At 37.6% G+C, this 27,510-nt stretch overlaps 1 protein-coding gene across 1 annotated transcript in view; it reads left to right on the forward strand.

Moving 5' to 3' along the window:
* The window catches only part of GREB1 (growth regulating estrogen receptor binding 1), an 83,021-nt gene that overhangs the window by 18,005 nt on the left and 37,506 nt on the right, over positions 1-27,510 (forward strand). Inside the window, exons 2-7 of the mRNA XM_054179866.1 lie at positions 11,593-11,752; positions 15,663-15,785; positions 17,280-17,456; positions 24,055-24,237; positions 24,555-24,698; positions 26,311-26,436. Of these exons, the coding sequence (XP_054035841.1) occupies positions 11,596-11,752; positions 15,663-15,785; positions 17,280-17,456; positions 24,055-24,237; positions 24,555-24,698; positions 26,311-26,436 (910 nt within the window). The 5' untranslated portion in view covers positions 11,593-11,595. The remainder of the gene's footprint in view (positions 1-11,592; positions 11,753-15,662; positions 15,786-17,279; positions 17,457-24,054; positions 24,238-24,554; positions 24,699-26,310; positions 26,437-27,510) is intronic.

A 27,510-nucleotide genomic window follows, 5' to 3' on the forward strand; every position in this document is an offset into this window, starting at 1 on the left:
GTTGTCTGTTGCAGTAATTAAGTCTGTTACTTGTCTTAAGGTCAATGTGACCCTGTTTATTTTAATTTGTCAGTCTTGAGGGTCTGTGCAGCTGATGTTTAGGAAGGAATTAGCAAGAGATAGCTTTATTTAGTTTTTGGCCACAATTTTCTTTCACTTCTTTTCCTTTCATTTTTTCCCTTTCTTCCCCCCCCCCCCCATTATTTTTTCCTTAATTTTTTTTCCTTGCTTCCTTCCTGCCTTCCATTCTGCCTTATTTCCTTCCTTCCTTCCTTCCTTCCTTCTTCAATGTAGATATACCTGTGGAATTGCCAGTTTTTCACTGGTGGTGAAAAAAAGGAGTAAGGTTTAGTTTGAGATTAAGGATTTGATTCTGTTTCTTGTTTAACAAGATTCTTTTGACATTTGAAATATCCTTGGGTATGCTGCCTGGCTTGGTTTCTTGCAAGTTCTACACTGTGTTTGTGGGGTTTATGCAGCTACCTTAGATACCCTGGAGCTTATCAAAGACCACGGAAAGGCTGTGTGTAAGCAACTGAATTGAGCTCCAAGACTCCAAAATGCAGAGGTCTTCATGTAGACATATACAGGTTCAACTCCTTGTAGTCAGTACAGATACAGGTAATGTGGTCAGGTAAGAGATTCAGGTCATGTTGAAGAAAATAAACAGTAGTGGCTGATCAGCTGAATCACTCTCTCACCTCCGCTGATTTTATTGATCATAATGGAAACTTCTGACTGAAGTTGTCCACTCTGATTCAGTTGCCTGAATATAGACTCCCACATTGCACATGCACTTTGTTGGTTTATCTGAAATGCTGATAAAGGAGTTGCCTCAGACCTCTGCTTCTTTGCAGCAGCAGCTAGAATCCAGACAGGATACCTGTGGTTAGGAAGCTGAATTGCACTGTATTTCTAGATAACCTTAAAGGTCCTTTTGTATGTGTCTGAAGTACAAGACTGAGCATATTTCTTGTGGAGGAGACCCTCTGGTCTCCACACAGACATTTTTAGCCCCAAATGTATGACATTTTGTATAAGATTTTATAAACATTTCAATATTTCTGCATACATACAAAAGGCTGGTATGCCTGCAATCATTTTTCTAACATTTTGAGAGGAAAAGTAATTGTCTTGCAATTAAAGCAGTCATCCTGCTGGGCAGGACCCAGTTTTATTTCTTCCATACATAAACTGCATGCAAAATGCTTCAGGTACTAAGTTGCTGAGTGTTTTGGAGGGACAATCTTCATTTTCCCCTATAAAGCTGCTGAACAAATTGGTCATTTCATCACAAATAACTTTTGCTTGTCTTTGTTGGAAAAAACCCAAAGCATTAAACAACAATTAATTTTGCTTCTGGCTGCACAGTGAAACAACCCCATCCTTGTTCTTCCTTATAAATGAATGTCCTGATATTTATTTATTTACTTATTCATTTATTTTCATGATGCTGTTTTTCCTTGTATCTTAGTCTGTGCTTTGAACTTCTGAAAATCCTGTTAACCTGAGGTTGTAGCCTCAGGTTATGTCCCTTGTTTCACTTCTGTTGTAGTGTCCTTAAACTTTGGAAAAAAATGCCCTGTTGATGTCTGTAAAAAAAGATTCTTTCCTGTAAGTTCCTAGGATACAAGGTATATATTTTACATACATTTTGTTGAAATAATTATGTGATGAGGTTTTCCCTAACAGCTGTTCTGACTCATTTCACACAGTTTCAGCAGCTTATTTCAGCAGGCAGACCTGCTCTTTTCTGATGTCTGTTGCATCAGCAGCTTCATACCAACTACATCTACTGATTCTGTAAAGGTTTCTTACATAAAATCTCTGTGCTCATCACCCATTGCAGGGATTTTTGTTCTGGGTACTAGCCAAACACTATAGGTTGCTTACACTTTCTCCTCAATCTCTGGAACTTCTGCTCCATGCCCTATATTCAAAGCAGGCAGGCTCCTTTTACTTTCTGTGTTCCATTACTGAATACAATGTTGAGCACCTACCCTGTACTAATATTATTTAAGTGTGATGCGGTGTTTCCAGTCCCAAACCAAAGTCAGACAGACACTGCAGCATCCTACACTTCTTTCTAGATAGCACCTATGGAAATTTTGTTCACACATGAACTACAGTTGTGGAGCAATGGTGTTTCGTTGGTGTCAGTCAATTTATACCTCCTCAGAACGTGTATTTTCTGCCTTATATTGTTGTTGACTTGGTAAATGATTAAAAGTGGCTCTTCAAAAATCATGTGCTTTCACGTGTCTAGCTATTTCTTGCAGTGCTTGTTTTCCTTTTGGATATGTCTAAACTTTGACTGTCAACAGTCTTCGAAGTGTCATCTTGTCAGGTTAATGTGTTTAAGGTGCACAATTGTACAGTACTGATTGGAAACCACACAGTGATTTCTGCATTCCCTAGCTGAATGATTTTGTATAGTACTTGAAGATGACATGAGTGAGGTCTCTCATATTTGACGTCAAGTATAGAACATTTCTAAAACTTCTAGTTCACTTCATAGTAACAGCAAAAACACACCAGTTACTTTCCTAGAGCATTACCTGGTACTTTCTGTAGAGTTTCTTTTTCACCTTCTTTCATACAGTGCTTGCATCTAAAATTTAAGTGTAGAACAGAATAGTCTTTCAGCTGAAAGGGGCAACGCTCATCTAATTCAACTGCCTGACCACTTTAGAGCATGTTGTTAAGGGCATTGTTCAAATGCCTTTTAAACACTGAGTGGAGAATATACATGTAGAGAATGTATTTTTAAAAAATACCAAATAAACAATAAAGTCTTTCCATTAATATGAAAATTGGTTTGAGTGAAAGCACTAAATCACCTAAGTCTCCAAGGGATTCCTCAGCAGACTTTTTTACCTTTTGGGTTATAGAAGAAAAAGCAAAAGGTGTTGTATTTGATAATGTTCTTTAAAGCACTTTCATAGTCTGGAGAAAAAGATTCTTCTCTCACTGCCATACCTAGGGACATGTTCCTAGTCCTTTTCTTTTGCACATGTTAATGGTCATATACTTTATGCATAGTTAGTTGAGGGATCTGATCATGAACATAACGTGAGAAAAATTACTCTTCAACCACATCAGCTCAGATCCCTGCCACTGAGCGGGAATATATGATCAAGAGTGAGAGATGTTCCTTTTAAACTGTAACTTGAGTTTAGAGCATCTTGAACCAGTCGTGAAACCTGTAGCCTGAAAGTGAAGAGTGGAAACAGTTTTGCAAGCTTCACTGAAAAATAATCTTTTCATTATTTGGTGCATCCTGTGTACAAAGATTATACAGAACCTTAATTCACCTGAAAGCCTATTAAATGCTTGATTTTTCTAATTTCAGTGATGCTTAACTGAGTTTAAAATCAAACACATATCTGAATGTTTTGTGACTTGGGGCCATAGGAAAAAGAAAGTTCAGTTTTCAGAATAAATGCTTTCATCTTCTGACATGATGTACTGCGGCTTATGACCTAAGAAAATGTTTGATAAATATGCCTTTACCAGAAATAAATGTTCTCTCTATATCTACTCTAGATGTATCTTCAAAGGATGCAGTGTTGGTTTAAACATGATGGAAGAGCTGTTTCTTTGAATATCTAGCATTATATTGAACATATTTTCTCCAATACTGTTTGGATTTTGTATCCTTTTATTCAGAAGATACAGACATAGTACCAACACAAAGATATCACTACATATCTGGTTTCTCCTCTCCTGTTAATATTTTCTTCTTTCCAACCCCTACCATTCTGTGATTCTGTAAGCAAAATGAAGTACTCATGGCATACTCTTTGTGCTATCTTTGAAGTGATTTTTTAAAAAACTATATAATGCAAAAGGGCACCTAAATTTCTTTAAAACAACTCACCTTCAGTCCTTCCAAAACCTGCAACAAAATTCTTGACATTAATAATACTTCAGACATGACAGATTGAGATGTGCTTGTCCAGGAGCACCATGACCCAGCACTTCTGAATTAATAAGACATAAAGTCAGACCATTTATCCTTTCGTATAGCAAGCACACAAATTAGAGACCATCTTTCCAGGGCATATTGTGGTCTCATTACTTTGTTTTCATCATAGCTGCAGAACAGATAGCTTTGAAACCTTCCTGTGCTCTACTGTGACAGGAGAGTGTTCATGTCATGGTGACCTGACTGAGTTCTTCAGTTGTGTACAGTGCTGACTCAGGAGGCTTAAGTGTCCTAACCAATTTGCCAAGCAGCAGACTCTTCTAAATCAAAAGAAGGAAAACTCCATAAAGATAAAATCACTGGCAGTTACCACAGGTATAAGATACTCAGCAGTTGAAGCAGAATATGAAACTCTGAAAGTAGTTTACTGAATGTCACTGAGGAGCACATGCTCTCAGTGTCGTTTTTATTACACAACTAGTATTTCCATGCTGATAAATACTGCTACTATTTAATGAAAACTTCAACATATCATAATCTGTGATTCTGTCTAGATCATATGTTAGGAACAAATTATTTACCATGAGGGTAGCAGAGCACTGGAACAGATAGCCCAGGGAGGTGGTTGAAGCCCCATCTCTGAAGATATTCAGTGAGGTTTGTCAGGGCTCTGGGCAACCTGATCTAGATGAGGATGCCCCTGCTGACTGCAGAGAGGGTTGGACTAGATGACCTTTGGATGTTCCTTCCAACCCAAACCATTCTGTGATTCTGTGAAATACAGCAGTTGAGAGGTATTTTACAGCTAATATATTTTATGTATAAGCATTTGTACGAATTTTGTGTACCTTTTCTCTTGTCAGACAGGAGATACCTCTTGTCTTGTCTGGGGTGAATAATTTAAAAACCCCCTAAAACCCAGAAAACTTGAATTTTTAAAGCTTTAAGTGAAGAGTTCAGATCTCAAACTGCTAAGTTCAGTTGCATAAATTGATGAAACTTGGGCTTTGTTGTGGTTCTTTGACTAAAGAAGCTTATTTTAAACTTTTGGGTTGCAATGTTTGCAAATGTTTCTCATTTAACGTTTTCATCCTATAATACATATGCAGCTGATCTCCTGACTGAATATACCTTGATGTTCAGTTTTATTTTGCAGTGTAATACATTCATTTGGAGATATATTTGCTATCCACAGATGGTGAAGCATAGTTTATTAAATGGAAAATATGATCCAGATACAGCATAGTGTGCTCTCTGAGAAAAAAAATCAGTGAAGATCTCTTTCAAGCTGTGAGGCTTCTATGTGAATTAGGTAAAGCCTCTAAGCCTGTGCACTCTGTGTATATCCTTGGATAACTGCCACAGCAACTGTCTGGATCTGCTTCTGATGCTCTGAAAGAGATGACTCCAAACTATCTTTAAGCTATACATTCTGGTCTCACTGTGTGCCTGTGGCTGTCCTATAGACTGCTGCTGCACTGCTTCCAGGAATGAGCCTACAAGGGTAGGCTTGGGGTAAGTGAAAACAAAAGTCTGTTTTTAAGGATGGCTTAAAAGCTAATCTGTACAGTCAGTGTAGGATTACTCATTGTATATTCATTTTAGATTCTGAAAAGAATCTCTGAAACAGTCTCTAGCACCAGTAATTGGAAGAAAATAATATACCTCAAGTGCTGGTTTCTTAGAATTTCCTTTGGATAACGTTAATTTCAAGACAATCTCTCTCCTTCTGGCTTGCCAGTTTGCTTCCTACTAATTTAAGGTATCAAGTGCTGCTGTACTTGAAGGTACAGGGCAGATGTGTTAGGCAGTTCTTGGAAAGAGAGTTGAATCTCTTCCCTGGATAATAGTGAGAAAGCTCTTGTGTGTCCAGAGTCGGCAAAGGGAGTGACCTAGACCTGTACAGCTTAGGGATCATTTTTCACTAATTTTCCAGTCTCCACTTTGATCATTGCTTCCTGGAGCTGATTTGTGGCACCTCCTTCTCCCTCTTTCTCCTCCCTCTACTTGGCTTCTTCCTGCTGCTTAACAAGCTCAATTGGTTTTATGCATGTAATTTATTTTTTTTTTTTTAAGAGAGTTTGAAGGTGGTCTCTAAAAGAGTTGCTTTCATCCAAAGCCAGGAGCTGATCAAAGCAGCACACAAAAGCCGAATGGGAGCCAAGGCAGAGCTGCCTGACCAGCCATAGGGTCAGTGTTCTGTGCAGGAGAAACAGTAAAGCATATCAGCTGAACTATGCTGGAAGCTGCTGATAAGGGATTTTCTCTCCAGCAACACCTGCAAAGTTTACGAGATACTGCAGGAAAATCAAAGAAATCTGCATCAGAATACATTGTTTCCTGCAGAGAGGAATGTGAAAGCATTTACAAGATGAAGTGCTATTGCCTAAATGTATTTATTGCCATATCATATATTAGGCTCCTTCTGCACTCTTATTACAACACTGGATTGTCACCCACCTCTGCATTTGCTTTTATGGAGTGGCTCCTTAGCCCAGTTGTCAGGATATTAATGAATGACATGTAAGATTGTCTACGAAGAAAAGGTTTATGCTAAATCAAAAAAAGCAAGTAGTCCTAGTAGTGACTATGATTTTTTAAACTATTGAGGAGTAATCCAATGACTTCTCATGAAAGACTTTCTACTATGATCAATTGGAACTTCATCTGGCATTCTTTCTTCTATATTATTAAGCAAAAATAGGGTGGAATTTTTAAACAAACCATTGCTTTGAATGTCTCAGAAAAGTTCAAGTCTGGTTTGAGAGTAGGCATAAAAGCTTGTAGGGTAAAGGAAGTTTAAGTTTTGCATAGTCATAAAAGAAGATCTTGCAAGGTCTTGCAACCAAAATAACCTTTCCTCTCTAAATAATTAAAGGAATCTGGATGCAACTGGAGTTTTCTGTTTCAGAAAATGACAAAGTAGGCTGTCACAGATGAGATTCCTTGTCACTAAATTACCAGCATGCCTCAGTCTGAATCTCCAAGCAGAGCTGTGTATTTCAATAGATTTATAATAAGTGAAGTGCTTTGCATTTAGTCAAGCTTTCTATTTGGTTTTTTCAAAGTAAAGATGAATTTGTCTGAGAAGTTTAAAAATATGATTGCTTTTTTTTTTTTTTTTTAAAACACATATTGGGAAAATCTTTTTTCCTTTTTCTGTAAAAAGTAAATTGCTGGGTTTGCTGCAGTTCTCTGCATGAGTTGTAGCGTTTCCATTGAAAAATGAACACTGTCCTCAAAAGTAACGCTTGCTGGTTTGCAGTTTAAAAATTTCAGCAAAAATAAGAAAATATTTGTTTCTAGCTGAAGTTCTCTTGCCACTGGTTTCATATTAAGAATGACATTTAAAATAGTTTGATGTATTTTCTGCCTGAAGGAAAAAAAAGAATGCAACAGCTCTTTAATAGTGTTTTTACTGAGGTTGTTTAACACTGATTTGCCCAATTCTGTTTTCATCCTGTTTGATATGGAACTGTCTGATTTTTTTTTTTTCAGGGGCACAGAGGTCAGTTAACAAATGAGTTGTGTTTGTTTGTTTTTGTTTGGGTGAGCAAAATTGCATAAATTTAATTTCATTGCAAAAGTGTCTTATTAATCTCTACAGCAGTTTCCTAGAATTAGAGACATCTCTCTGTTTTTTACTTCAGTGGTTTCAGTGATTAATAGAAACAATTTGCCTTGAAATACGAAGTTGCCAAAAAACTTGAACTTGTTCCCAAAAGACTGAACTTGTTGGTAATTGATTGTGTCCTCCTAATCTCCCACTTGGATCCCCTGACTATTTTTTCCAGCTTTCTTAACACAGCCCACATACAGTCTTTATTTTATAGAGTTTCTGCTGAAAGTAGACTTTCTTCATTAGTCTGTTTCAATGGGAGTTACCAAAAGCCCCAAATTAATTTCCACCCTCTGAAAGTCCTTAGGTATAGGATAAATTTGGTCCAGAATTGCTGTGCTAGATCTTCATTCTTCACAAAAACTTAATGCTGTTTTCTGATCTTTATCATCGAAAACTGCAACTAAAAAGTAGCTAGTGTCTTACCATCTTTGTTACACTGTACAAAAGATCTTCTATGCTCTAGGTAATGGGAACTTCATGTCCTCCTGCTGCCATCAATGGCTCTGTATTGTTATGACCAATTACTGTCATGGCTCTCATGGTAGGTACTACCCTCATGGCAGAGAGGCTGCTTCTTTTCTAAATCACAGAAGATGGAGTACAGGGTCATAGCAGAATAGTGCTGGTTCTCTTCAATTCCTCACTAGTTTAACAGCAGCTGAACTTGAAGTTGACTCTGTATGTGGCAGACGTTAACCCTTAAGAAGATCTCTGGTTTTCCAAGTCATGTAATCTCTATTTACCACGGGAACTCTGACAAGTTCCTTGTTTGGAATCTGAGGGCTGTTCTCTTTAGTGACAAACACACTTCCAGCATCATTTTCGGATGCCTAGACTTTGGCATCTCTCTTTGGCAATGTTATTCACAGATTTCTAAGACATTTGCCTGACCTGCTTCATTTGTATCTGCAATTGTCTCTTAGGTTCCCAATATCCTCAGAGCTGTTTTCTTCTTTTTATCATGGATTTAAGCAGCTCTGCCAGGTTCAGATCTCTCCCCTTTTTCTTTCTTTTGTATTGGCAAGTAATTTTGTCTGCATGCTCTCCATGGAAACTGACAGTGGGATAGAGAGGTGTCCTTTGATTTATCAGTAGTTGGGGTTGAGGGCTTTGTCAGTGTGGGCTGGATTTTTCTTAACAGATCTGGTCACCATCTATGTTCATGGATTGGAATTTCACAAGCATTTGAATGTTTAGCCCATGTCAAACACTTGTATCCAAGAGAGACATAAACCTGGGCCGGGAATGCCGAGTCCATTGAAACGGGAAAATAGAACTAAAAACCTTTGCTTCCTGGTGCCATGAAGTCAGCAACTGACAATTCAGGTACCAGAGTCTGAGAAGCTGTAAAGAGAAGAGTGAAAGACAACCATCACAGAGTCAGTGGGAAACAGCTTCTCCATTCCTTGTTTCATAGAAGAAATTTCTCCTGCAACTGAAAGAGTCACTGGGACTCTGAATGTCAAAGGCTGCTGCAGGAAAGAAATATACCCTCTTGCAATGCTTAGTCTTCTGTTTCCAGTGGTGTGTCTTTGATGATGACAAATGGCTATAAAATACTTATCACATCTTCCAAAGTACGTTCCTGCATTTATGATTGTGTTTGGCACTGTGATGATAAGATCTCACAGGTACATGAGAGCTTACCAGGTTCACAAATCCAGAAAGCATTTTTGGGGTTCATTTTACAAACCCAATACATTAAATTAGCACCTTAAAGAATAAACAAGCACGCTTACATAGTGAAAGACTCCAGGACCTGCCCCTTGCACAAATAACTTAACCTTAACTGATTCCTTATCTGTAACATCACATGGATAAGATACTGGTTTCTGCCACTCTCAGAGTAGGATAAACCTCTGCCACTGTGGTCAAACTTTTATATATTTTCTTCGTGTTGTATCAGTGATTTTTTTTAGGGGCAAAAAGTCTTTTGGATTCTGTATACATTTTTCATGATTTGGTTCTGTATTTAAATAAGGAGTCTACATAAGAAAGTGAGTGGAATCGATGGTAGCTGAATGCTATATCCATTCCTGAAGGTGTCACTTTAAAGTTTCATATTGCAAGCATGTCCATGGATTTTCATTTCTCTGTAGTCCAAACTTACAAGACTGTGATAACAGTTGTGTAGAGCCATAGTGTACCTGCCAGAGAAAATCTAGAGATGGGTCCCTTAATGAAAGAGATTATGAGTTCATAATATAGGGCGGAATTTAGAATTACAAGGATTAAATAGATACCTGTCAGATATCTTGATAATTGCTGTTTTGCCCTTGTTACATTAAATGTAAATGTAACATGAAATCAATGTAGCAAAGACAAATAATATCAAGATACCTGATGATCATATAATGATGAAAAGATAGGTCAGAACTAAACATTCTTTAGTGCTTTTGTGTAGACAGAACATTTAGTGTAATTCATTTCAGAGCTTGACCTTGGATTTCCTGCAGTTACCTCTGATGAAGCTTTTAAAGGACAAGAGTGATGTCAGGCTTTCCCTATGGTCTTAGATGCCTTTGGTGTAGGCGAAGTGGTACTTAAAATAGGAGGTGTGGAATGAGAAATGTAATCTGCTTTTTGTGTTGGAAGATAAGATGCATCCTCATTTCTGTCTTAATGCTGAACATCACTAGCAGGTTTTGCAGCTTCCTATTTACCCTTCACCAGTACTACTCACTGCAATGTCTGTGTTTGATTTTGTGTACAGACATGAACATATTGTTAGTAGTGCCTGCTTTTAGTCTAGATCATCTTCTTAAATGCTGCCTGCATTGTGTTGTACTACTTGTTGTGCTTCTATAAATACCATATAATATCAAAATGCTATATTATATAGCATTGACTAGCTACACACAATATTAGCATGATACAAACAAGTATACAAAAATATCATTATCTATGTAAAATGTGCTTTGTAAAGCTGTAAAAAGTGCTTTGTAAAGTCCTACAATTAAACCCAAATTGTCAATTTTTTTTTTTTGTATGTTGATCTTTTCAACCCCCTTTTCCCATCAAGAACAGTATGTGCTTTCACAGTAGTTTTTGTTGTTTTGCTTGACTGATTCCTACAGGATGCTTCTCAAAAGCCTCATTTCCCAAGCCGTACCCAGTGCTGAGGAGGGGCTGTTCAGTGTTTAGGAATTACTGCCACAAACAGGAAGCGTTTCATGCTTTCTATTCACAATTACTTGAGGAGGGAAAGGACATGGGGCCCAGGGCAAGAGCTACTTTGTAATAGGAAAAGAAAGCTGACATGGCTTTTGGTTATAGCAGTTCATTGTATCTGCTGTGGAAAGCAGGCGGCAGTTAAATACGTGGGAGATTCAGCTGGAATAGATTGACTCCTCAATAACAGAATGAATCAGTTCTATGGTTTCATTAACTGACAAGTCTGAATAATTAAATGCAAAATCAAATAAATAATCAATAAAATCTTATTCTAAAAAAAAGGAAAAAAAAAGGAAAAACATATTTATAGGGAAAATACTGCTTAAGGTGAGAAGGAAAAGCCATTGTATTTAACAGTATCTGATTTACAGCAATGGTCATTATTTATGGGACAGCATCTCTAAAAGATATGTTGGACTTATTTAGCCAGGAGTTTTCAGACATGATAAGCCATGCAAAGATAAATACTTACAACTTAATACATATAATGTGTTTATCCTGTTCAAATCACATAAAACAGAGTGATTGCTGACTATTGAAAATGGATATCTTCGCTTGCTATATAAACTAAGGAATTACTCAAATCAGATTTCCAGCACATCTTCAAGAAGGTGTCAAAGCTCACTGCCTTTCTGCTGAATTACAGAAAGCTGTTACTTTAGATAACTTCCTGTAATTTACCAGCAGGATCTGCTCAGCAACTGCTGCAGTCAATGTTATTTTCCTTTTCCTTTCTTTGTGGACAATGAAGCTTCTCTCTTTTCAGAGAAATGTTGTAGTCTGACATCAACATGCAGTGATTGAGTTCTGAGTGCTGAAATTGAAATACCATTTTTTTTCACCTTTCCTGACTTTTTTTTTTTTTTAGAACATGGGAAATTCTTATGCTGGTCAGCTCAAGACAACAAGATTTGAAGAAGTATTGCATAATTCTATTGAGGCTTCTCTCCGCTCAAACAACTTAGTGCCCCGACCAATCTTTTCTCAGTTGTACTTGGAAGCTGAACAGCAACTGTCATCATTGGAAGGTAGGAACTAGTAGAATTTGTATTTCTGCTCAAAGACAATTCTGCCATTTGCTTTCCCAAGGCTCAGCACACACATTTCAAATCAGAATACAGAAAACCAGCAGTATGTAAAGTCTGTATTTCTATGATCCACAATTGGCTTAAAAATACAGATGACATTGTCTTTCATTTTGACAAGATGAAGCTCTTTGCTCAGGTTCATCAATGTACATAAACTAAAGCACTAAGAACTGATTCCTTAAATGTGTGTGGGAATCTTTGGAGATTTGGAACATAAATCTGTTATCCTATAATTTATTATGCACTACTGAAAGTTATACATCAGCAGTAAATTATGGCAAGCACAAACACACAACAGATTTATAAAAGATATACGATAAGAGTGATTTTCATTGTGGATAAATACAACAGAAATATTTGTAGCTTCTAAGAAGTTTTATCATTACTTTAGGCATATTTTTTGTTATTTTGTGGTTGCAAATGTAACAATTTAGGCTGTGTTCTCTTGTAAATTCTGCACAAGTTGTTATTTAACACAAGGGATTTCTCAATGAATTTTGGTGTGTAGTAAGAGAAGCCAGCTTTCTGATTTTTTCTTTGTGCAATCTATTCTGTTGTTTTTGTTGTTGTGTTTGGGTTTTGTTAGTTTTCTCTTTCTCTCTTTCTTTCTTTCTCTCTTTCTTTCTTTCTCTCTTTCTTTCTTTCTCTCTTTCTTTCTTTCTTTCTTTCTTTCTTTCTTTCTTTCTTTCTTTCTTTCTTAATATAGTTTATATCAACTGCATAGGTCTGGTAAGCAAAATCATGATAGAATTTGACATTCTAATGTGCTGTTATGTGTAGTAGTCTCCCATAAGCTTGCTGGTAAGTGCAGAATATGGGCATGTTGGGGAAAGATTATGTTTAATAATTGCATTATTTAACCATTTGCATCACCAGGGTGGTGTTTCATTTCTTTTGACCAAGTCTGCTTCCTCTGGCATACTTTGCTATCGATGGCTTAGATACATATGTGATGAAAAATGCATAATTGTTAACATTCCACAGTAACAGAAAACCAAACCCCCAACAAACCAGTCCAAGAAGTAGTACCAGATAAAAGTATTTTGCAAAGATTAAACTCTTTACCATTTCCTCATGTTAACAGCTGACAAAACATTTTGTCTTGAAAAAGCAAATGTGCTTACAGTTCACATATCATTAGTAATTTCTTCTTATTTTTCTTTCTTTTTCCTTTTCTTTTAATATAAGGCATAAATAATGAATGTATATTTGTTGTTTAAATATCTATGCTACTTGTTCCCTACAAAATGTGATCCTTCTATCAAACACATTAATGGGGATCTAATAAAATTTTCTCTGACAACCTATTGTGATATCACAAAATCGATTATGACATCAACTGGGAGAGATGTTACAAGAGCAAATACATTGTTTAGGAACAAAAGTGAGATTTCACACTTCTGTAACTTCTTCCTTTCAAGGCTTTCAAAGGATTTTACCAACTTTGAGGGGTTGATTCTGTTTTCTTTGCAGTTAATGGAAACAGAATTGAACAATTAACAGAACTGAACAATTAACAGAACTGAATAGTTAATTAAAAGTCTTACAACGGCCAGGCAGAGGACATTGCTTTTATGAAAGTTTCAGACAAGGGGAACTTTGAAGAGACATGTAATAGAGGTTCTTTTAAGTTGATCCTCAGATGGGAGAGATCGGCATCTTTTCATCATGTACTCCAGCCTCATCATAAATCAAAATCTCCACTTCTATCTATATGAATCTTTTATTGTTCTGAGGGCCAAGAGGAATCTGAAGCAGCCATCCTTGGGATCTTGCATAGGCCTCTGTCCTCCGCTCTCATTGTTATCATTTGTGTGCCCTCCCAATCTACCATAGTGATAAACTTGGACTATTCATCACAGCTGCCTGATAGTCGTTAACATGTTCATTATTTTTGCAGTAGCATGTAAGTCCTATACCACTGATATACCTGAAAATCCTACATCCTGCTCCCTCCAACTCCTCCTAGCCACATATTTTGATTTTCTTCCTTTTCATTCATTTAATAAATAAGTCCAGTTTAAAAAAACAACAACCAAACCAAACAAACCTGGTCACTTCTGTCTGCCTAGTTAGTTTCTTGCCAGATTAGAAAGCTGAAATGTCTCAGCACAGAATCGTCTAAGTGTCAGAATGGATACAAAGATGAAGGAAAGAACTTCATGGCTGGAAGTCTGCAGAAAGAGAAGAGAACTAGAGTCTTACTTAAACACCTTTTTGCTTTGTTCACTTTCAGCATTTTTTCACTAGACTACATCCTTAAAACAGTTGTGTTTAATGTTCTGTCCTTATTTGTGTTCACCAGGACTGAAGCTTGATGTTTAGATACTAAAAAGTAAACATATCCTTCAAATCCGCTTCTAGATTGGCGTGTGAGTCTCAATAACCTTTAAAGAGGAATGTTCAAACACCAGATTTACTTTCTTCAGCTTTCTTACTAATTTACCATGTAGCAGTTGTTTAGCTGATTCTACAATCATTTGTAAATAAAATAAAAAGGCATTCTGAGGAAGTTCATAGGGAAAAAGTCCTTTATGAAGAATTATAAGTTCCTGACTCAAAGTCAGTTGGAGGATGACTGCAGTGGGCTTAATTGTTTTTCTGTTTCAAGACTAAAAACTGGATCAACAGGATAATGTAGAAGCCTAACTACTTTACTTGCCCAGGTCCAAAGAGCTATTTGGCTTCTTGCAGATCCTCAAGTACCTGCATCTCTTCACTGCTGAATTTTGCCAGTGTTTGCTGCAGACACATTCCTATAGAAGCCAAGAAATCAGAAGCCTAAGGCATAACCCCCACTGGGTCCACTTAGCTCTTGTGCCTGAAGCCTGCTGTATGTAAGGCTGGATGTAGTCTGAAATTTTCATTAGTCCTGTTCCTGAAAGTGGTCTCCTAATTTATCATTTAGATGTACTCCTCTGGGGGCTAGCTTTGGCTCATTTGCTATGAGAATGCCTGAGACATAAGAGGGAATAGTCAGTATGTTTTGCTGGGACTGTTGAAGAAACACCTGAAATCCTCTGAAAAATGAATCCTACATCCCATTTTCTTCTCTCTAGCATTTAGTATTGCCTCCCAGATTAGCACAGTCCATGCACAGGCCACTGTGAATCATGTTCCTAGATATCTGCCTTTCCTTGATACATTGCAGGGAGCAGCAGTGCTTTACTCAGAGCTCTGGATTCTGGTAGGAGACAGACGGACTGAGAATTAGATGTTCTTATTGAAGTATCATCTGTGATGAACCTTGTTTCAAGCAGGAACTGTTTCTTCAGTTTCCTGTACAACATCAAGGACATGGTCAATGCCTAATTAATAAAATCTGTACTTGGACTGTAGCCAGGACATTCTAAAGTGCCAAGAAGTAACGACTTCAGGTTTATATTAGCTGGTAATATTATAAACAAAGGATGTAGTTACACTGTTGTTATCAGCAAGTGTTCAATCAGCAGGAGTTAGGTCTTTAAAATCATGAGATCAGTTTAAAAATAATTAAATTAAAAGAAAATATACATTGAAGCTTCTTTTTATTTGTCCTTTAGGTTCTTTTTACTTTCTGAGGTGCAGAGCTCAGAGCTTTATACTTTCTGAGGTGAAGCTTTTGAACTTTGATTTGCACAAGTGCTAAAAGATTTCTATTTATTTATTTATTTTCCAGAAAGACATTCTGGAAGTTGGAGCTTTAAGGGAATGACAAACATCATTAGAATGGGCAACAATAAAGTCATTTTCAAGAGGAGAGAATCCAGTTTGCTGTAATATTTTCTGTAACTGGGTCACCCTGTTCATTCATTGGTTCGTTGCCAGTGTTGTCTGTTGTCTAAGTCATTTATGCTATGATAATTTGCAGCAGGCAGCAGAGCAGACAATGAGGAAGAAGAAGAAGAGGAGGAGGAAGAAGGCTCAGAATCAAGTAGTCCTCCTGTTTCTTACCAGATGAAGCCTCCCCCAGAAGGATGTTGCACTACTGATGGTGAGAAATGCTGTCAGAAGGCATTTGCCCTACTGAAAAGGATAGAATTGGGGCCATTTCCCCTATAATTCATCGGAAGGAGATAATCTGTATGGTATAGAAGTCCCAAAAATGTCACTGTTACCTGCCAGACAAAGCTGGATTGCTCTTGTTTGCTCTTATTTTTGACAGGGTCTTTCTCAGTGTGTTAGATAAACATTTGTGTTGGAACGCCTGGCATGAGGGCAGCACTTCTATTCTCTTAGACAGCATGACCTTTAAAAGATTGAGTTTGCAGGCATGGCATTTGCTAAGATGAATGTGGTAATTCTTATGGCTTTTTCATTGCTCTTTTCTATTTAAAGTATGCCTCATTCATTGTTGCTGTAAAAAATGTTAGAAATCCCAAGAAAAGCCAGTGAAATTCACTAGATACTGAGAACTAATCTCTCTATTGTCAAATGTCTGACCTAACTTGTGATGGTATTAGTAAATAATTCCATAAATATGTAGGTTGCAAGACATCATCAAGAGAAACTTCACTATACATTTTCAGAAGAAGGGAAGAAAAATATCACATGCTTTGCCCTCAACCTCAGAAGATACAACTTTGCATTTCACTAAAAATATATGAAGTCCTTTCATGAAGATAATTGTGAAGACTAAAAATAATGGGCAGAGTCCAACAGGATGGCATTCAACAAGTCCAAGTGATGGGTGCTGCACTTTGGCCACAACAACCCCATGCAGAGCTATAGGCTGGGGTTGGAGTGGCTGGAGAGCTGCCAAACAGAAAGGGACCTGGGGGTACTGGTTGACAGCTGGCTGATCATGAACCAGCAGTGTGCCCAGGTGGCCAAGAAGGCCAATGGCATCCTGTCCTGCATCAAGAATAGTGTGGCTAGCAGGAGCAGGGAAGTCATTGTGCCCCTGTACTCAGCACTGGTTAGGCCACATCTTGAGTACTGTGTCCAGTTCTGGGCCCCTCAGTTTAAGAAGGACATTGAGACTCTTGAACATGTCCAGAGAAGGGCAACAAGGCTGGGGAGAGGCCTCGAGCACAAGCCCTATGAGGAGAGGCTGAGGGAGCTGGGATTGTTTAGCCTGGAGAAGAGGAGGCTCAGGGGTGACCTTATTGCTGTCTACAACTACCTGAAGAGAGGTTGCAGCCAGGAGGGGGTTGGTCTCTTCTCCCATGCAACCAGCACCAGAACAAGAAGACACAGTCTCAAGCTGCACCAGGGGAGGTTTAGGCTCGAGGTGAGGAGAAAGTTCTTCACAGAGGGAGTTCTTGGCCATTGGAATGGGCTGCCCAGGGAGGTGGTGGAGTCACCATCCCTGGAGGTGTTCAAGAGGGGATTGGATGTGGCACTTGGTGCCATGGTTTAGTAGTCATGAAGCCTTGGGTGACAGGTTGGACTTGATGATTTTTGAGGTCTCTTCCAACCTTATTGATTCTATGATTCTATGATCTCCTCAACTTAAAATACTGTGATTTCTTATTGCCCCCCCTAGGTTTTTGCCAGGCTGGTAAAGATTTGAGGCTGATTTCAATTTCCAACGAACATATTGAGATACCATCGGGTTTTTCACTTGTTGGTGCAAAGTCACCAAGCTTACCTGATCACCTTTTAGTGTGTGCTGTGGATAAAAGATTCCTGCCAGATGACAGTGGGCGCAATGCCCTGTTGGGTAAGTGTCTGTGACTGCAGTAAGTGATTCTTCTGTGGGCTACAATTAATAGTTAGTTAATTTTTTTATAGAATGAGTTTGGCAGATGTTATTTCTATTCCACTTCTACAGTAATGCTCGCTGGTGATGCACAACATGATAACAACTCAGAGCTGGCTATGTTTGCTTTGGGAAGATACACAATGAGCTAGTTAATTAGAAATGCTTCATCACCTCCTATCCATTAGTCCAAGGCTAAAGTTGTTGTCCAGTCAGTTTATGTCCTGATTGCTGGAACTGCACACCTGGAATCTGGGCGAGTTGAGCTGCTGCCTGTCTCTATCTTGCCTTTCCACATACTGACATGGACAGACTATAGGGCTGTCAAGTGGAACTTTCAGGCTACTATATACATGTGAAAAGTTTGATGATTGTTTGGACTAAAAAACTGTATGACCTCTTTGATTTATCTCTTTGAGAAAGGGATAATATCCTTCACTGTGTTTGAACATTAGCATGTGTTCTGGATCCTATACTAAGACTTTTTGCTATTATGACAATATAATAAAGAATGAATGAGTAGAAGTTGGATTTTTTCCTGTATATGTAATCAGGTAAATCTGTGTGTTTGAATAATACTGTTTGTAGGCTACTTCAATATCTTCCTTTGCAGCTATTTAAAATTCTGACTTAAAACTGGCATAAAACTAGGTCCTTCTATCTATATTATTATTTTATTAGCCTCATCCACATGAACATAAATAGGGAAAATCTGCAGCCATGTGTATTAATGAACTGAAGATTATGAAATAGGTTTTATAGTGGGAAAAGTGTATATAATTGGAGGGAGAACCCTTTTCAGTCAGACACTCTCAAGCTATTATGCACTGTTTTCTTACTTAACCAAAAAATTCTGCCTCCTTTATGTGCGTACCAGTTTGATCTTTAAATAGCAAAAGGGAAAGATTTGTCACGTCTTTTAACAGTTTTCTTTCACAAAGATGGAGGGATATGATTTTAAATCAATTGTTACCTCATCTTGAGCAACTCTTCAAGGCATTGGGGATGACAGAGTAGTGTGAAGGTGCATAATGTAATTCTATGTACAGTAATTTCTTTCCTCATGTCATCTTGCAGAGTTGGATTGGTCACAGTGTATTTGACCAGTGATTGTAAAGGAATTAAGAGAGCTGTAAATCACCCATGTGTTGTCATTTTAAAGATAAAGACAGGAATTTGTATCACTCAAGTCATTCAGTGCTAGTGCTATTAACAGCTTAAGCTCCTTAGGCTGTTGTTAGCAGAGAGGAAGTAGTATATTTGTTAATTGCATGTTAAACAAGAACAGAAAAAGGCAACAGGAACATAACTGTGAGGTTTTTATGCTACTCACATCCTCAACTTGCTTTTTTAATACATTTTGGTTTCCTGAAAGCATTTAAATGCTTATTTTGTGGACTATTATACACTTAACCAGTGAATCACATTCTTTTGCAAAAGCATTTTAATCATTCTGTAGGATGACTTCTATGTATTCTATAACTAGCTTAAATATGAAAGGGCTTACACACTTTGAGATCCAAAGCCTTCATCAGGTAGCTGGGAATAAAATAATATGCCTGGTCCCTCACCTATCAAAAAACATGAGATATCTTAATGACATGAGGATAACATACTATTCATGCAATAGATCATACTGTATATAGAAATGATTGATTCTGGTTTTCTTACACTGATGCAAGTCAAATCAGGGTAAGTAACATTAAAAGCAGACATGCAGAGTCTCATGGTTTCAGAGACAGGAAGATAAAAGTCAGAACCATTCTTGCTTTACATTCTCTATTGATATAACACAGTGACCTCTTGTAATAGATTTAATTTGAAAAGATTTCATATGAAGAAGGGAAGCTCTTTTAGTTATCCTGATTTAAAAACAGGATACAAGTCTTATTTTTGGTATTCAAAGTTTAGGAAGTTCTCCTTCAAACATGGCCTTTTGCAATGGCATGGAAAGTGGTCCCTTCAAGCCTTTATAAGTTTAGAGGGAAACCAAACTGAAGTAATTTTGATTCAAAATGAGCTATCATCATGAGTCAAACTATGGCCCACACTTCTGTTAAGGCTTATTGCTCCTACAGGCACACCACTTGTAACCCTTCAGCCCCACTGCTTTTGTTTAATTTCATGTTTTTTTTCTTTAAATATATTGATTTTTTGCAAGGCAGCTCTTACCCAGTACTGTAGACTTTTTTTTTTCCCCCCAAAACCAATTTATTTGAAGGGAAAGGAAACTAATGAATCACCCAATAGTTTCATGTTTTCTCATAGTCTGCGCGCTTATGCTTGTGAAGAGTACAAAAATCCCTGAGGAAAACAGCAAATGTCTTGGTAGTTTCCAGGATAACTTCTTACTTATGGTCTTGTTTCCTTTAAGGGTGTTGATATACCTCTGGGGCACATGCCAGTTTACAGATTATGCTAATAAGTTGTCTCACCATCAAGGCATATGTGATTGTGATTTGAAAGCAATTTCTATTGGAAGTCATGTTGTTTCTTTGTTTTTACTATTGATGCATTATTCCATAGAAAAAAATTCCCATTTTCTAGAAAAGACTACATTTTTGGCAAGCAAAAAGTTCTCTGTGTTGGAACATGTGCCACATATGATTCTGTTAATCAAGTTAGATCACAAATCTATGAAACAGATTCAGATTTATGCCTTTAGGAAGAGGTTTCTTAGGTTTTACGCAGCCTAAAGGATGCTTAGATGGAGGAAACACTTCTGTGACAGTGTGGTTTTTATTGAAACACTTCTGTGACAGTGTGGTTTTTATTGTTTCCTAATAAAAGTAGCTAGCATGTACCATTCCCAAAGGCTTTTCCTCCTTTATTTATGTTTTATTTTTTTTTCCCCCCCCTTCCAGTTCTCACTCTTAAGGAGAACCTCTCTTGATAAACAAAGCAGCTATTCACCCATCATATTCCTTCCCAGAAGACCAAACAGCTGCCCACTTTCCTAGCAGGAAATAAGAAATCCTTTCTTTTCCACTGGGTCCCTGAGGTCAGAATGACAGAGGAAAAGATTAGTTTGCTTGCATTCTAAGCTATGTGTAAGGTGAAAACATTGAAGTATAAAATACTGTGGCTGCTTCTATTAAAATGTGCAGTGTTCCACTGGGCTTTTGTAATAGTACTGATTTCTGTATAGTGGAGCCCCCCAGCTTGACCATATTGATTTCATTTAGTTAAATTTAGAACTTCAGTCTTCAAATGGAGTGGTACTGTGTATGTGGGATAAAATGTGGACCACTGTCAGTGTTTATGTGTTTTTTTATTTGAGTAGACCGGAAAAGAAGAAATATTTTCACTGAAAAGTTGAAAGTATAATCAACCTTTGTTTAAGCAAGCTGTAAATTTTCCATGAAACGATTAACACTAATTAAAACCTTGCTATTAATTTACAAAAGAAAGAGGAAATAAATTTTGTCTGCTGATTTATGAGAGGCTAAATTGTGAAATATTAGGTTGTGAAATATTAGATGGATATCCTTCCATCCTAAGCCCTCTCTTTATTTCTAGCACAAGCTTGCTGTTGATCCAAAGGAACCATTTTCATTTCCCCAGTGAGGATGTAGGTCAGGTTTCACACTCTTTTAGTCCAAGGCTCTTCTTCTGAGCACAAGGTCCCTACTGTGGAAGAGCTTTTTAAATTATGGGTAATTGATCATTGTGACATGAGCAAATTCAAGCAAATGTATATGATAAAATACCAGATACAATCAAAGACCTTCTAATTAAACAATCTTCAGAGGGCAACAGCTTAAAGTCACTACTGAACTGAGTTGTATATGAAGTGGTGACCTAAAGGTGAAAGGCTTTTAGCCCCTAAACTCCAGGCATTGATTTCTAATTCTCTTGTGAAATCAATCCCATGACATAGATATATTGAGTCACCTTATGGCTGCCCTGACTCCCTTGACCTTTGTCCTCTCTATAATGTAGGGAAGAATATTTAATGCAGCTTGTTTATGAAACAAGCTGGCCCCTCTGTTAGCTGCTGCCTTGGGCCATGGCACATGAGCAGGGCACTCAGAGAAATAAGGATGATGAAATGTTTGGGTTTTCCCGTGTTACTCAATCTGCTACATAAAGTGGTATGAGCAAGGCTGGCAAAGCTCTGCAATGAATAATGGCTGAAGAGCGTTTTGTTGCAGAGGGATTATAAAATCACACCGTGTTCTCTCTGAGATGTCAGCTGCATCAATGAAGCAATGACTGCCATCACAGAAAGTGGTGGTCAGAATGAATGGGATGAAAAATGATGTTGGCAGGAGCTTGCAGAAAAGGAGACTCTGGGGATCTGGGGAAGCTTGAGGTGAAAGATGATAGCTTTTTCACTCCAAAGGAAAATGATAATAATAAAAAAAAACTTCTAAAATGTTCTGCAAGGACTTTTCAAAACAAGTGGGCAATTTAGATCTTAATCCTTGCAAGGTCTCAGTTATGTGCTGTATGTGGTGTAAACTAATTTTCCAGCTGACCTCACAGAGTTAAAAATAGGTGATTAGAGCAAAAGATTATTTCAGGTAGAAGTTGTTGCTAAGGCCGCTTTTAGGCTGATGGTGGTTTATAAAAGTTACCAAAAATGATTGTATTGAACAAAATTTATGCCCATGGCTTTGGCAAGTGGCTGGACACTTCCAGGAAAATGATAAAACCTAAAAATCATGCAGGTACTTCTATATGACTTTTGGAAATGGTTGCTTCATGCTTGCAAATTGGAAAGCAGGGAAGAGCTTGTAAGCGGCAATGAGGCGAAAAGTGCAGCGCTGCTGCTGGTCATGGCCAGTGTGCTGCCAAACGGATGGGAAGTTTTCATTTACTAGCAGAAGCATTTTTCATGATTTCTTAATCTGCATAAAATGCATGCAAATTCTACAGCTTTTCCCACATCCGTCCTAATCTTGTTTCCTTTTGTTGTTGCTTTTATTGCAGCTGCTGAAAGGCTCTGTGATGTTAGACAGATGCTTTTGTGCTGACTGATATAACACAGAGGATTCTGCAGAGTCATGGCTTGTCCTGATTTTATGAGTCATAATGACCTTTATCATCCTACCGACCAGGATCAGAGAGATAATAGGCAGCTTTCAATAGTTGTTAGCTACTTGTTCCCATGGCTACTAGACCCATTTCCAAGTGAAGTTAGGTTTTTAATAAATTCTCCCAAGCCAAATGAAAACTAATGAAAGTGCTTGAGTTGTAAACCAAGCAACAGGTGTTTACAAAGCATTGCATCTCAGTGCCTCTGTTTTAAAGAGGAAAAATATATTAGTAATTAATTGGGAAAGGTGATTTGAAACATGGGACTGAAATGATAATTTTCATAAATGACTCTTAATTTTATCTACTGTGTTATTGATCCTTTACGCCAGTTATTTACCTTCAGTGTAATTGTATGTCATGCAAAACGTGTTTCCATTGTTTTCACCATCTTCCAACTCAGAGAACATGCCCTTTCCATTTCAGTTCCTCTGACAGCACATAAAAAATGTTCATTAGATATGATTAAAATAAAATAAAACTTTATGCTTCAGGTCACGTGCAGGGAACACAGGGAAAATTTCTCCAGGGAAGATTAGCTTCTAATTACATGCTACAGAGTGTAGTAGATAATTATTTTCAGGCAGTTCCATTGGTCTAATGCAAGATGAAAATGTCTTAGGAAATACTTCAAAAAAAGGACAAAAATTGTTGTTTAAGAATAAAAAAGGCAGACAGCTGTGCCAGGAATGCCTTTTTTTTTACAGTGGTAATAACATCACCATCACAAGCTTCTCTTTGAGGCTCAAACTGTGTACCTCAGAATGAGAGGAAATGGCAGTATCCCTGGAAATACCTCATCAAGGCAGAGTACAATAAGCTTCTCTACTTACATAGTGCAAGAACTGTGTCTCTGTCATGTCTATAAAGTTGCAGACACTTTGTTTCCGTAAACATTAAGTAGTTTAAACTGCTGTGAAGTGCTAACACAGTCCAGCCATCATTTGAGGAAGCTACTTTAAATTAATAGCCCAGGAAGGCTTTAGTACTTTTTTCTTCTATATAAAATCACGTGCAGTAGAAACTTGGTACTTAAATACTCATACATCTAATTAAATGTAATAAATTGAATATATTTCATTTTTTTGAGACTCAACTGCATGTGTAGTTTTAGTAAAAACTGAAACAGAAGTGAAGAAAGTAATTTCTCTGGTGTTGTGTAGGGCTGAGGTTAAGCACATGTGCTTCAGTACTCCTCAATCAGAAATTCTTGGTTTAATGTTTCACAGGTAGGTAATAAATACAATTTGCGATCTTTTCTTTCTGGTGGGAGAAAATGGAAATTGCAGCCCATTTTAATTATTCTTCACCATGGGACTCTGGGTTTGCAATCTGGTGGCCAAAATGCAATAAAATGGACTCGATGTAATATTTTTTAGGAGGGACATGTTAACAAAAAGTTCTCTCTGTGAAAAAGAAAATCTAAATACAGCTTTTCTCCAGGAAAGAGTCATATATGAATGTTATTAATAGCAACCCACCTATCTCATTGGATTATATGTATTGTTTATTTTATCAGGCTTCTCTGGCAATTGTGTTGGCTGTGGCAAGAAGGGTTTCTGCTACTTTACAGAATTCTCAAATCACATTAATCTTAAACTGACCACTCAGCCCAAGAAACAGAAACACTTAAAGTATTATCTGGTCAGGAATGCACAGGGAGCTCTGACCAAAGGATCTGTAATCTGCTGGAAAGGGACAGGTAAGATAATGAAACTGTCTTCCGCAAGCTCTGGTTTTCATCATCCAAGCTTAGCTATCAGAAGGGCTGGCGTCTGTGTAAAACCTAAGACAGATCAGTTGAAAGAAAGACTCTTTACAGCTAGGTGATTGCTAGAGCAGCTGTAAAAAGCAATTGACTGACCTAATGCAAGGATGGCATGTCTGAAGACATTGGTTCCTTCCTTTCCAACTACTGTAACCTCTAAGTAATTAATGTGCGAAATTATGGCACCAAATATGCAGAGAAAAAACAAATGTCTCTGTGGTCAGGGGATAAGAAGTTTCTTTTTTGTTAAGAGTTCAGAGGGCGTCAGTCTTCCTCCAGCACCTGCTCAAGCACATTGTTCCAGCTGCCAGAAAGTTCGGGCCTCTCAGGAAGCACCTCAAGCGAGTTACTCCCAGCAGCAAACCAAAGCGCTCCATCTGGGACTCAGCCAACAGGTACTGCTTAGAAGAAAAACACACTGGGATTCCCCCTACTCTTACTCTTTTGTGCATGAGTATTTGTGTGTATTTGTGTGAATGGAAACACAAACAAAGCACACTAGCACATAAAATATAACAAGATGACTAGGTTTGGAGATAAATTACAAATAAAGCAAACATACTTCAAAGGCTTCTCATTGTCTACTTTTCCCTCTCGGTTTTATGTGTAAAAGGTTGGCAAATGATGAAATAGGTGCTCTGTAGCTTACTCATGGCTAAAACAAACCAAAAAGTTTTAAAAGCAATTATTTTAAATTTTTTTTTTAATTGCAAAGAGTAGGTAGTGCATTCCTTGAGCCATTGCTTGTCTGGTTACACAAAAAAGATTACAGACATTTATATTACAAGCATTACAGTAGCATTTCAGCTTTTTCTTCTGATCTAGTCCATTTTAAGCTATGATCAGAATTTTGTTTACTGTAAGCATCTCATCAATGTGTATAAATATCTGAGGGGCAGGTGTCAAGTGGAAGGGGCCAATGTCTTTTCGGTGGTGTGCTCTAATAAGACAAGAAACAACAGGTTCAAGCTAGAACATAGAAGATTGCACCGCAAAATGAGGAGAAACTTTTTTGCAGTGAGGGTGGCAGAGCTCTAGAGCAGGCTGCCCAGAGAGGCTGTGGAGTCTCCTTCTCTGGAGATCTTCAAACCCACCTGGATGCATACCCTAAGTGATCCTGCTTTGGCAGGGGGGTTAGACTCAATGATCTCTTGAGGTCCCTTCCAACCTCTCATGTACTGTGATATTGTGAAGCGTTACACAGGCATCAGCAGGAAAGCTTCAGAGATTAAAAAAAAGAGTCACTTTAATATTAGAAAATGAACTAATGATCAATATCTGTAATTTTTTTTTGTCTTTTTTTAAATGAAAATTTCTTTCTGAAACATTATCTTTTCCACTAGATGGACATAAACAAAAACTGACAGATGATAGAGAATGATCTTTTAAGCTTCTTCATAATGAGAACAGCTCTTTAATGTCTTGTTGTAGAGATTCACATAGGGCTACTTGGTGCTTATATTCTCTTTGTGAGATAGGAGCTTGTTAAGTAGTTGTGATCTGGAATACTGGTACCCTTGTAAGGGTATTAATCTCTTTATAATAGCAGACTCACAAATGCATTTATTTATTTATTCTTGGTGGAAGTTGCATATATAAAAATGCTATATTAGTTAGAAGCATGTTAGGCTTGAGAAAACCTCTCTGTAATCATAGTGAAAAAGCAGCTTGGAAAGATAATTGCAAATTGGAATGAAGGCTTAGAATATTTTCAGTAAATTTTAAACAACCTCTATCACTCTCAGAGCTGGTTCTTGTACAAACTTCATGTGAGAGCTAGGGTTCCCCTGCAAAGAGCGAAAGGATCTGACATGTATTTAATTGCATAATAGGATCTTACCCAGTCATGAAATCAGAAGTGGGCTTGTTTTATTCAAAACTGCATTCACTCAGAGCAGATCCTGGTGGCCCTTTTAAAGTAAATGATCACGTAATCAATTTATTCTATCAGCTAGGGATCTTGACCTAGAAATGTTTAATGTATGTATCTTGCTTATTTCTTGCCAGTTGCAGCCACAGACCACCTCCCTTCCACAGCAGCTTTCAGCTCAGCAGTTTATGATGGCATAGAATCACCTAAACAACAGCTGGTGAAAAATAATCTGTCTGCTCTGACAAGACCTTCAGTGTTAGGTATTTGTATGGATTTGTTATTTAATAACCCTAAACTCTATATTCCACGAATACAATAGAAGCAATGAACAAATGATATAATGATTGTAATATCCTGTTTGAATGTTTGAATAGAAACTGCTGTTCCCTTCCAAGTCCTTTCTGACTGTAAGAATACCTTTTTCTGTGTCAATTTTCAGAAAATGAATTGTTTATGTTTTCAGCCACAGCCTTGTTACATTTCAGATTATTAATTGCAAGTTTTTTGTTATAGTTACAGTTTGTTCATTTAATAGAAGCACAGACTAGATTCTGAATCCAAATTCTTAAAGAAGTTAGTTTGCATCAATCTAATGAACAGATTTTGTAGAGGGAATTAAGGAAGATCTACAAGTAATTGCTCACAGGATAATTCCTGTGTTGCAGTTCACCTTGTGATGGAGCACTAGACTTTGACAGCTGGCTCCAAATTAAAGAGGCTCTCTTCACTGCACCATTATTACAATGATGTGTATCAGCTTTTTCATTACAGACTGTATTCTGTGTCACTGGCCTTTTTAAGCAAGAAAATTAGTGTACACTATAGCTAGAAACACGCTGTAGCTCTATTTTAGAATAAATCTTCCCAAGTTTCCCTGCTGCTTCTGTGGTGAAATTTCCCCTCCAAGCAGTAACTAAATTTTAAAGGCATAGCCTAAAACTACCACAGCTTCACAGCCAAATGCTTTTTCACTGCCTGTCGAGGATCTGGGTCTCTGTCTTCCATGCAGCAACATACTCTTGCCAATTGACTTCAAATGAATTACTTCCACATATGAACGTACCTACAGGAAAGATTACAGCGTTTTTCAAATTAAAAATTCTATGTATTGCTCTAGCTAGCTTGTGACTTTTGTCAGGCCAGGAAACTGAGAGTATGAGGAGCCCACATGGCAAACTACTGCCCTCACGTGGTGAAAGGTTAAAGGACAAAGGCATCTTTCAAAACCTGCACATGAAGTTCTACAAATGAACAGTTATTCTAGATCTAAAGACTTCAGGCTTAGTTTTAATTTTAATATATTTAGCTAAATGAGTCCTCTCTTTTCTATCTAT

Source organism: Dryobates pubescens, chromosome 3, assembly GCF_014839835.1.
Source record: "Dryobates pubescens isolate bDryPub1 chromosome 3, bDryPub1.pri, whole genome shotgun sequence".
In the NCBI taxonomy this organism is placed as follows: Eukaryota; Metazoa; Chordata; class Aves; order Piciformes; family Picidae; genus Dryobates; species Dryobates pubescens.